The sequence below is a fragment of the Artemia sp. Qi Xiang Cuo genome, chromosome 1 (assembly GCF_049724085.1).
Source record: "Artemia sp. Qi Xiang Cuo chromosome 1, ASM4972408v1, whole genome shotgun sequence".
NCBI classification, from domain to species: Eukaryota; Metazoa; Arthropoda; class Branchiopoda; order Anostraca; family Artemiidae; genus Artemia; species Artemia sp. Qi Xiang Cuo.
Window position 1 is genome coordinate 21,924,981 of NC_142794.1, and position 12,680 is coordinate 21,937,660.

Below are 12,680 nucleotides of genomic sequence, written 5' to 3' on the forward strand. Positions count from 1 at the left end.
TTCACTTTTTCGCTACAGTGGATGCCTACATGGCTAGGAATATGCTGGAAAGCCACTGCTATGTCAATCTTAGATAGAGAATCAAGCTCTTCTCTTATCTCGTGATCTTTGGAAATATTCCTATTAAAAAAACAAAAAAAAACTCTGCCAACAAATAAGATCAAAATTATTCTTGTTTTCAGACCTTGGATATTTTTTAATACTTTAGAAACCGTGACTGTCGAAAGGGATGCTAAGACTGAAGATCAAGAACTTCAACTGTATTTTCCACTACATCATTGTTATTGTGGTGACACTTGGCTACTATTGTCTTTTCCTCGTTACCCAGCAGCCCAAGTCTACGAGTCTTCTATTTCTCATAGCCTGCTTAAAAAAGAACCACATCATCCTATGGAAGTGCAAATTTCAAAGTTGATATACCTGAATGGATTTTTTGATACCTAGACCAGTATAATTTTTGGTCTTAGAACACATTGCTCACGTTTCGACCACAACCATCCCTCTGTGGTACATAACGGTTTCATAATGAATAATCTTCTTCTGATCCTCTAAAATGCCATTACAATTATGAGGAACCTGCTCCCCTCCTCCCTTTAAGTTTATTGAAAGAATTTGCCCTAAAATGTACATTGAGTATTAAAGAAGCCTTACCGCACAGAAATACACGTTGACCCCTCCCTTGAACATTGATGTGCAGCTATGAAATATTGTGAAAAATAAATGGAGTTTAAAAGGAGCCAACTTATTCAAATGAAGCTGTCAAATGACAACCTTAAGAATCGTTGATTTTAAAAAGACTATATGTATGTTCAGGAATGAAATAGGTTGCAGTGCGGCGGTATATTATCACGAAATGGGATGGTTTTCCGGCAATTCAGAATAGACGCCAGGACAATCCTTTTTCTTACTTTTAAAATGTCTCGGTAAAAAAACCCTCGAAAATTTAGTTTTGATTCAGGGTTCATAAATGAGCTAAATTCAAAGATGTAATCTTCATCAAAGGCGTCTACGTCTTCGATCGACTTACACACATGTCTCCATACCATTATAAAGGCTTTAGAAAAGTGAACAATATTTATGGGGCAGGCCTGTAGTCCACAGTATCAGCCAGGACAAACGGCAATCTGCAGAATCGAAAACAGCTTCGAAATCCACAAATACAATGCACACTTTTAGGCGAAACTCGCATCTTCTCCATCAAATGGCGCACTGTGAAAATTTACTCCGTTGTTGATTTGCCAGGCATGAACTCGGCTTGCTGAACTCTTCTATTTCTACGCAGGAAGGCAGAGCATCTGTCCGGTACTGTAATGGCAAAAATAATGCCGGAAACGGTAAGAAGCGTAATCCCGCTGCAGCTAAAGCAGATTTGGCAACTGGCCTTTTGTTTCCAGAGTGGCAAAGGATACCAGAACACCAATTCTTTGGTGCGCATTCTGTCTTCCATATAAATGAGAAAATAAGCTGGAGCCACAGTATCATTGCTGCACCTCCATACTTGAGAAGTTCTGCAGAAATACCAAAGACGCTAGGGGCTCAATTGTTTTTTTAGACGTTTTACAGTGTTTAGGATCTCAGACACTGTAAACGGTTGCGATACGAGGTCAGAAGTCAACTTGGGTAAGGCCATGTCAGCTTGAATCAGGACTGGGTCACGATGTGCGACTGCCTCACCGTTCAGAAGTTTTGAAAAGTGACTGCTCCAGGCGAAAGTTAAAATGCACCATCATACAACATGCTACCATCCGCAGATAGAATACCGTTCCCCTCCCCCAAGGGTAGGACTTCATGACACCTACATAATGTATATGAATTCATATTCAACAAATAAAGATTGTGCATTAAAAAATTAAAGAAAGAAAGTGAAATTTTAAGTTGTTTTCTTTATTGACACAATAAAAACTACAACTTGAAACAACTTATGCCATTCTAAAATATCCGGGATAAACAGCTAAGACCAACGAAACCGCCGAATGAATATCCAAGGACATTAATCAACTATACTTTTGTCTACACAATAGACGCAAAACATAATTTTTGGTATACATTGAGACCAGGGTGTGCCAATTCATAAAAGTGCTAGGGGAAGGTTATGTTTTTTTTAAGGCTTTTTAAAACATGATACACGAAGCCGCATTTTTTTAAATCCAGGTGAAGGGCATGCAATTTTTTTCCAATGAAAACATCAAAAATCTATTTTCCAAAATCTAGGGGTTGGATTGTCCCTCCCTCCACCTAATTGGCATCCCTGATTGAGATAAGAAAAATAAAAGAAAAAGTAAGAAACAACTTCTTTGAAGCGAAACGAAAACCAAACTACAATAACTTTGGACTGCGAAACTACTTTTGGTTTTCTCTGACTGCTTTGTTTCTGATAAAAGCTTGAATAAAAGTTTGTTTTTATTTTTTAAAAACGAATTGAGGTACATACAGGAGGGGACACCTGGGTTGGTATCCACAGGATTGGAAAACCAAAGGCATGGGGAGACGAGGGAAAACCACACCCATAGACAAGAGAAAAAATGAGGGCAACCGAAAGAAGAAAAGAAACAAATATTATAAAAGAAAGGACCAAAATATATACAAATATCTTCAGGATCAGCTGCGATATTTGTACCATAAAACTATCTTTAGTTATTTTCAACATTTAATTTCTAGTAGAAACAGGATTAACACTTTCATTTATATATATTTTTTTTAGTAAAAAGAACTTGAGATCCAACGCATAGAAATGGTCAGCTGAAAGATTAAGCTTTAAAAAATGAAAGTCCAAAGCAGAAGCGATTGGAAATTTAAAATACCTTATGTAATCTTTCTTTGCCAAACTGGAATTCGTAGCCTATATCCTTAACTTGGGATGCTGATTGATTGAGTAATTGACAGCTGATTGACTGATTGATTGAGTTCGCTACCTTGCACCTAATGTGATTCTTAAAGTATTTTAAAAGGATGGTTTTTGACGGTCACATAGTCCTAACTTTTAGTTGATTTCTAATTATTTACTGTTTTAGCGATTTTTTTCTCCGCGTTAGATTCAACGAGTTAGCTATCAAATCCCTGCACTCCTTCTTTCTCAATTTTCAAATTAAATTGAATATTTTATTGCATATTGCTATGTATTTCTTTTGTTCAAAACTACCGACTTCGTGACATTTTTTTCTTTTTCTTGATCCTTTACTTTCCTGTTAGGTGCTATTTACCCCACTTCACCGTTCCATTATTTCTTTATATTTCTTTATTTAATAAAATTTGTACCTAATGATCACGGCCTGGCCCAGCCACCACTATTCTGTTTATTTTTGGCTGCATTTCCATTGTGCTAAACAATCATGTAACATTACACGTTTATGAGGGGCTCCTACGGCTTCAATGAAGTTAATAAAGTTTTTTTTGAAAGTGCGAACCATAAAGTTTGTCCCACTCACACAAGCTTTTCACCTTTTTGACTCTACAGCCATTTTTCATTGAAAGTAACTGAAATAGCCAGACATGAAGCTGAGAAATCCATCTTTTTAAGAATTTTTTCCTTTTAATAATAAATAAAAATATTTTTGTGCAACCCTTATTCTTTTACAAAGCCAAATATTTAAACAAGTATACACTATTAAATTTGTAGACACTAATTTGTATGTTGTATATTTGAAATTTTCCACACGCCTTCTGCTATTGGTTGAACTTTGCGGACTTTCTTGAAAAAGTTAAATAAAGTTCAACTTTTTTCCGACAGCCATTAAGTCAATAAAGTTATCCGAAGAAAACGGTTTATTAACTTTGTGGACAGCTTTATTAACTTGATTGACGCCATGGGAGCCCCGCATTAATCGCGTGCACGGCTTCCCCTCTCCTTAGGAAATATCTATCCCATAAACTTAAATACTTTGATCATGCAGGACACCTATTCTTTTTTACTTCTTTAGAAAAAAAATCGACAGAGATTAAGGATTGATTACTACTTCAGATATGGTAAGCTTTTTAAGGATCTCTCGAGAGGACGCCGCAATCAACATATCATAAATAATCATTTTATTATAGATACAGCAATGGATTTACCAGCCTACTTGGGGAATATGATACTCAAAACGACGCAAAACTTAAAGTCCACTGACTTCGTGACATTTTTTTCTTTTTCTTGGTCCTTTACTTTCCTGTTAGATACTATGATTTTGTTTTCATACATTTCTTTTTCTTATTTACCACACTCCACCGTTTCATTATATCTTTACAAGTGGGTAATGAATGATTGTCCTATCTTATCTGATTATTTCGTTCATACATTGACAGAAAAGAGTTGTTGATTCATGCCTATGTTTCTACTTTTCTACTCTCCGTTCTACTTTTAATCTTTATATTTCTCTCACTTAAAACATTGAAACTAATACACAAAAGATACATAAATGAATACACAAATACCAATTCAGAAATATTAAGAAACACTCAAATAACCCTTTTAAACAGACAAAAGAGCGGAAGATGATTTAATATCACTTGGTTGTCTAATATCGGCAATTTGTTTGGCTTTATTATACCCCAAAACACCTAATACAACTATTGATGTTCCAATACCACTTAAGAATGTGACTTCATTTCCAAAGAATAACACAGATAGCCATATCAGCAGAGCACGCTTTAAAGTATTGATCACACTAGAAAAAAAAATATGTTAAGTTCACATAATCAGCAGAGACAAAAATACCCAAAGGAGGAAATAAATAGCAAGACAGACAAATGCCCTCCTACTGGAAGATTAAATGAAATATATACGAAGTACATTCCCCATTTAAAAAAAGAGGAAAAGAGCCCTTTCATAGAAAAATGTCTGGGAGAAACCATGACTATGGGTCTAGCTCCAAGAGTACTCATCCTCGTGCCCTCCAGAATTTTGTTACTCATTGAATCGGTCTCTTTGTGGCTTCCTCTCTCCAAAGTGTATGGCCTGTCCACAAAAAATTGCTCGCTTCTTGTGCAAACATTATAACTTTAAGGATCAATCTGCTAAAATAGCGAAATAAAAAGTAGATGCATTCCCTTTCAAAATTCCCTATGTACTTATACAATATTTTCCTAGGTTGGTTCGAAAAAGCCCAACCCCCCAAAAAATTTCGAGATTTTTCTACAGTTCCCTATCTAGTATGTTTCAAGTTTGACTTCTGAAAGAGAATTCTTTATAAATAACAAATACATCGACCACTAAAAGCAGCAGTACTTCAACATAGCCCAGAAGTTTATTCGTTTCTGAAAACAGTTCCCAGAAATAGCAACCGTCTTTTTCAGCAGCAAACTGTAGACCTTCAGCGTTAATCCCCCCTCCTCCAAGGGACAATTCCTGTACAGTCTTTGTAACATATTTAGTTACGTAAAATAAAAATTCCACATCCAGAGTTTAGGTATTTATATATGCAGCGTTGCCAACATAAACGCTATATCCTTTAATATTTAGCAGATTCAGGCTCTTTATTTTGAAAACACTGTATATTCTGTCCGCCTTTTGAATCATTCACAGCACGTGCATATTTCATAAACTATAAACTACAGTCAATAACATTATATTAATAGGCTCCAAATATCGTCTAAATTATACTGACAAATCTTTGTTTGATTTAGGTTACCGGTTGCAAAATTGTTGAGCTTTGTCTAGTGGTTTCACTATTTTCAAACAGTTCGTGGTAACAAACTGTGGTAACGAATCACGGATGACGGTTTATTTGTTTTTTTTTTCAGGGGTGATCGTATAAATCCAGTGGTCCTAGAAAGTCACGAGAAGGCTTATTCGAACGGAAATTAAGAGTTCTTGTGCCTTTGTTAATTAAGAATTTTTTTTTTTTTAAATAAAACCACTTTTTACAAAATTTGATGCAGAACCAGAACTGCTGTTTGATAATTGACATGCATAAGGTATATTGCATGACTAAATTTTTATCTGCTGAGATACTGCATACAGCATGTGTTTTCACGGGCTAAAACCCTATTCCACTTACATTAAACATTAGACTAAAGTACTAAACTAAAACTTCACTAGGTTACAAAGACATTATTTATAACATCCCTCAAAACTTAATACTCTTTGCGTCTTTCTTGGGGGTAGAAAAGACGAGCTAAAACACTATGCCGCCTACAATAAAGTACTAGGCCGGTTTTTCTTCTAAGCCACCTACGAAGTTTTCGGCGTTTCTGACCTCTCTTGCACCCGAGGGAAAATCTTGATTAGTGCACCCCCCCCCCTCCGACCCTGTCTCCCACAAATTTTCAGGCCAAAATTTAACAAATTTTTCATTTGTTAACAAAGTATTTCAATTTACTAAAATCTATTTCAAATTTTTTGAACTATTATTTAAATTATTTAATTATTATTATTTATGTCATTTTTAATTTATTTTATTAATTAATTAATAACTTATTCCTTTTTATTTATTAACTGATCCCTTTACTTTATTTTAATAAAAATAAAATTCAAAAACTAAAAAATGTTTATAGCCGTTCGATTATTTATTTGAAATTTTGAGCCCTGAAATCTCTGGATATTTCAGTCACATACACAGCGACCGTCCTCAGCAAATAAACGTTATGTGCAAAAATATAAATTTGTAATAACAGAAATTCTTTTTAAATAAACCTGAGGATACTTGAAGAGCATTGACCTGCAAGAATGTCTTAAGGTCAACAGGAGGCTGAATACCCTCAATTTTCTTGAAATAAACCATTGCAGTAGTTGCTGCGAGGACTTTGGATAAGGATTGAGTTTTGAAGATTACTTTTCACACAAATTTAATCAATTTTTGTAGGATTTTGATCAAATTATTTTCGTCAGATTTTGCAACACTAGAAGATCTTTTGTAACTATAGATACAAAGAAAAAAAAAGAAGAAAGATAGAAAAGAGAGAGAGAGAGAGAGAGAGAGAGAGAGAGAGAGAGAGAGAGAGAGAGAGAGAGAGAGAGAGAGAGAGAGAGAGAGAGAGAGAGAGAGAGAGAGAGAGAGAGAGAGAGAGAGAGAGAGAGAGAGAGAGATTGCGTAGTCCATAGTTTTGAAATTAGTCATACTTATTTTTCTGGTAATACTAAAATCTGTAAGAGTTAACTAAACTTGAAATTCTATAAACAATATTTAAGATCATTGCAATCTTTTTGTATTTAACTGCGTTAATTATCAGAATTAACAAGGATTAACATCTTCTACTAAAAAGATGAAATTTAATGGTAAATAAATAGAAAATAAAAGGCAATTTGACCAAGCACTTAAAATTACTATAAAGCATTAAATGATAGACGAAAAACGATTTATTTTATTATTTTAGTTCATTTGGGAACTGGACAAATTAAGTTTTCCAATTAAGGTTTAAAGACCCAGTTAGTCATGCAGGATTAAGCTGAATAACCATAAGCCCTTGTCTTTATATTCCAAGAAATAAATTGTCAAAACAGTATAAGGTGGATAAAAAAATATAGCAAAACATAGATATTCTAAAAATTATAGTTTCAGTGAGAGGCTCCAGCCACTGCTCCCTACACAGGTGGGAACAGATTCAATGAATTGAAAAAGAAAATTGTCCATGTTTATTGCAGGAAGTGCTTTAAAAAATTAGTAGAATCTGGCCTCTGTCATCTTTATAACACTTTGGTCCAAGTAATGTAGTATTGGGAGAAATGAAACCGATAAAAAAAATATGCTTCTCATTTACTAATTGTTAATAAAATAGAAGCATCAAAATATACATTGAGTATTTTGGCAGCTTTGGAAGTTGCTTGTGCTGTTGGGAAGATTCGCTAATGGGCCATTTGTCTTGGAGACGATCAGTCGACGCTAAGGCTCACAAACTGATCTTTAAAATGTCGAATGTTTTTGAAGATTAGATTCGTAATTTGCTGTTTATCAGAAAATAAGCAGCTGAAAACGAGCAAATTTATTGCGAAATTCAACTTCAATCTAATAAAAGTACAATAATAAAATGAATAAAATCAAAAAATTTAATCTATATTTAAATATGATACTTATATTATATTTACGATAATACAAAATAAATGTAATAAAAATAAAATTTATAACGGCAAGAAAAGAACAATTAAATTCTGCTCCACTTGTAAGTTTTAACTTTCACCAATTCCTATACTTGCTCATTTACGCTGATGTGGATAGAGAAATAATTTATATACAAGGATGGAGGTACTCCTTTATATACAAGGAGGGAGGTACTTGTGCCGAATCCTAACCCATTATGGGGTACCACCTACACGTTGAAGATGCAGTAATGAGGTGCGTTGGCAGATGACACCGTTCCCCGTCTAATGATGCATGGCAATGGATGTATAGGTTTTGTCGGGCTAACCACCAGGCATAGCTTCTTTGATTTGGTTTTGATTGACAATAATAAAAAGCCTCGGACTAAACAGCCCTTTAGTAGATGATCTGTAGCACGTCCATCTACCATCCAAGTGGACCTTTTTACAGCAGCCCACTGCAAAGAACGTGATCTCAGATCTAAGTTTGACAAGTTCCAATACTTAATGAACTCGGTCAAACCATCTATCATGTGCATTACTAAGACCAATCTCAACCATGAAATACAAAACGGCGATGGAGGAGGAGGTTTTGCTATTTATCTATAGAGCTATGTACCATATTTATGCCTAAATATACCAGATTTAGCTGGCAAACAAGCTCTGCAAGTTAGGGTGACCCTTCGAAATAAGCCCGTGATTGTTAGTAGCGTCTATAACCCTCCCACCTGCTAGATTACCAGCTTTCTTGAAGCCTCTCTCGAATACATTCGAAGCAAGTGCGCAAAGTCCGTCATTATTTTCCGTAGAGACTTAAACGTCCTTCATAGCGCGTGGCTTCACAGCAAAAATACTGGTAAGTAAGGGTCGGACTTTTAAGATCTATCTCTCTCTAACGGGATAGAACAACTTGTAGATTTCTACCCGCATCACGGTCCAAACTGATCATCTCATCATGAACTTTTCTCTACAGATCACCCTGACTCCTTAAGGTAGACGCCCATGCTTTCAAAAGTGACCAGATTGCAGTCATTACACGTGGAAACTTTCGTATTCCGCCTCCAATAAAGCGTGAGTGAAAAATCTGGCAACACAAAAAAAAGGTGATTGGGACGGTTTGAGAAACGCTCTTTGTACTCAGCAATGGAGAGCCTTCCTCCTTGAAGGCCCAGAGAAAGCTGCAGAGAAGTATCAGCAGGCCATAGTTGATTCTGTCGAAAAACATATCCCTTCACAGTGGATCCAGGTGCCCAGTAACAACAAACCTTGGTTAAACGCCCAGTTTCCGAAGAAAGGCTATCCAAGCAAAGCAAAAGGCACACAGACGATGGCTACTTTCAAAGAGCAAAGAGGAAAAAATTGCATTCATCAACACGCGCAAAGATGCCAGTTCATGCGATTCAGCAGTCCCGGTTTCAGTATAAGGAGAAATTCACCACCAAGCTTCAGCATACTTCGGCAAAGAGTCGATTAAGAATTGTCAAGGAGGCTTTACCGTCATCGAAATGGACTTCAATTCCTACTCTAGAGATTAAAGGGACCGTGGTACAAGATTCACTAGCAAAGGCTGAAGCTCTTGCTAATACTTTTGCCAAATTCTCGAATTCGAACGACGACGGAAGAGAAGTACCAAATTTCTTCGATCAATACTGTCCTGGATCGTGTGATTTTTTCTGCTCCTAAGATCTTTCGCATTCTGCGGCATCTTGATGTGACTAAAGCCACAGGTCCTGACAACATACCAAATGTTGTCCTCAAATCCTGCATTGCCGAACTATCTGGACCTTTGTCGTTGATTTTCCGCACATGCTTTCGCTCCAGAACCTTCCCAAAAACATGGATGTCCACCCATGTTATACTTACCCTAAAGCCAGATGGCGATCCAACGAGAGTGGGCTCCTATAGGCTTTCTCTCCTTCTTTGCCAAAGTCTATGAGAGCGTCTCCAATAGAACATTTTAACAGTTCCTGGAAACAAACGACCTTTTAGGCGATCACCAATATGGATTCCATCGGAAACGCACAACATTAGCCTGCCTAGGGGTTCAGCAAAAGGAATGGATTGAACTTCTGGTAATAGGGTACGATACAAGGCTACTGTCATTCGACATTGCCAAAACTTTCAACAGAGTATGACACCGCGGCCTGCTAAAGAAACTCCATGCGTATGGTGTTCGTGGAAGTCTTTTAAAAGTGATTGAAAGCTGTCATTCTGACCATTCACTGCGGGTTGTCCTTGACGGGTTTACTTCCCGCGAATATCCAGTGAAAGCAGGGATTCCCCAGGGTAGCGTCTTGGACATATGCTTTTCCTCATCTACATAAACGACATGGGAGACAACCTTGCATGCCCGCTGCATCACTTTGCCGACGATACCACGACACACTCTACCTCCAAAGCAGTCCCAAAACACGTAGACCCAATACAAACCTCCCTTTCCCTACCGATGGATCTTTTTAAAATCGAAAAGTGGTCTGATGCATAGATGATCAACTTCAATGCATCGAAAACAAAGACAATTTTTATCGCCCGATCAAAGATACCACGTGAACACCCTAGTTTCATTTAAAAAAATGAAATTACCACCTTGATCGGATGGGAACATCCTGCGCAACAAAACTCAGTTACTCTTCGCTGCAAAAATCTTCTTCCATCCAGCTTGATTATCCCACTCTTCAAGTCCTGCATCAGACCCACAGCTGAATATGGATGCTCATTATAAACTGGTACCACAAAAACACTGTTAGCAACTCTCCAGAAGATCCAGAATAGGGCTGGGCTGCGTCTCTACGCATGACTCGCTCCAACCTCTAAATAATAGATTTGACGTATCATCAATGGCAGTTTTCTAAAAGTAAATTTATTTGCCTCCTTCAGATGAGCTGTCGCATTGTGTCCTTTGTCCATCTGTCAAGGCAGACATTAAGGCACACAGCTCGGTCCATTTATCAAAAGGAGGACGCGCCAAGAACCGAGTACTTCTGTACTCGGTACCGAGTACTTCTGAACCGAGTACTCGGTTCAAGAACCGAGTACAGCTTCATCCGTCGTTGAACTTATCTCTGGAATGATCTTCAAGGGGATGTTATTCCTGCAAATCCCTCTGTTGACTCCTTCCAAAGAAGGAGTCAACTTCAAGGTGACTCCTCAACAAACATTTAAAACCTCGAGGTTTCCGATTGGGGTAAATGATTAGCGGCATTCAGTCATGATTCATTCCCCGAACGAGTAACACCTTAGGCGCTCCGTGCCTGCGGTAGTTTTGGCTGAAGAGTTAAATAGCTTGTGAGATTAATGTTTTGAATTGATGAAAGAAAATTTTTTGGTGTGTGATTATTGCTTTGAACTGAAGAATTGCATGGAGTAAAAGAGGATTGGATTTGAGTCATTATAAACAGAGCCTTTGATTACCGACGTTGGAAAAGGTGTTTGCCGTGCCAAACGGCTAAAAGCACTGCACGCTAGCAACATCGTGGATAAACAATCGTTGCCGGCTGAGGTAAGACTATTTGTCCATTTTTTTAATTGCTGCTTATTCATGGGGCGAAATAAAAGAAACCGTAAAGAAGTCTCATTCGAAGAGGATCAAAATGATTATTCGTCATCTTCACCTAAGGAGGGAGAAACTTTGTCAATTTCGACGCTGGCTCGGAGCTTTTATGAAATTCTAACTATAGTGAAAGACAATGGAAAAAAGCTTGACGGTATCACGGACCAGTTCAAATCTCTGGAAACCCGGGTCAAATCGCTTGAGGAAGCGCTATCTGGCCAATCGCAGCAATTTTTGACGATCCAGACCCATGTGGCGGCTACTGAGAATGAAATAATAAATGTAAAATCACAGATTAGTGTTGTTACAGCTGAGTCAGTGTTTCTCCGTGAAGAAAATAATCAGTTGAAAAATCGGTTAATGCATTGCGAGTATAGAATGAATGAGAAAAATATAGTGGTTTGGAATGTACCTTGCGATGATAAAGAGGAAGCTAAAGCGATTTTCAAAACTGTTTGTGAAGAAGGACTAGGTGTAAACGAGACCCCAGAATTTGCTGTTACAGAAGTAAAAAAAAGAGCGTAGATATTTTAAAGTTACTGTTCGTTCTAAAGAAGAAAAAATAACGATTCTGAAACAGAGTAAAAAACTTAAAGGAAAGACTGTTTGCGGTCATAAAGATATTTATCTTAGCGATGATGCTCCAACGGCAGTGAGAGATATTAGAAAACGGCTGATTGAAAAAAGATCAAAGCTTGCTGATTGTGGTATTCAAGCATGGGTAACAAAATCGGTTCCACCTCTCCTTTGTTTTGATCGGCCAAATGGCCTGCGTGTTTCTTTCTCCGTGAATGACGTGATTCCTGAATTGTCAGTGCCGATAAATCCTCGAGGGGGGCCTATGCAATGCTAGGCGGGTTGTCATATTTATATTTATATTAATTATTTAAGTTTAATATGGTTTTGAGTTATTATTTTGTTGTGCTTTTACTTCTTTGTGGTTTTTTTTTGTGATAGCATATTGGTATGAAGTAGTGTTGTCTCGTGTTTTTTTAAATTCTTTTTTTCTAAAAGATGTTGTGGATGGAATAATTTAAAAAAAAAAAAATGAGAAAAAGTATTAATGGTGTATAGTGTATAGCGCGGTGTGGAGCGTACCGGGTTGTGATTGGAGTTCTTATGGATTGGTCTTGGCTTTCA

At 37.0% G+C, this 12,680-nt stretch overlaps 1 protein-coding gene across 2 annotated transcripts in view; it reads right to left on the reverse strand.

The window, feature by feature from the left end:
• Window positions 1-1,944: 1,944 nt before the first annotated feature.
• LOC148956117 (solute carrier family 35 member E2B-like) overlaps window positions 1,945-12,680 on the reverse strand; it is a 58,317-nt gene continuing 47,581 nt past the window's right edge. For both annotated transcript variants that reach the window (XM_089095484.1, XM_089095571.1), the window contains one exon: window positions 1,945-4,643. In XM_089095484.1, the coding sequence (XP_088951610.1) occupies window positions 4,448-4,643 (196 nt within the window). In that variant the 3' untranslated portion in view covers window positions 1,945-4,447. The remainder of the gene's footprint in view (window positions 4,644-12,680) is intronic.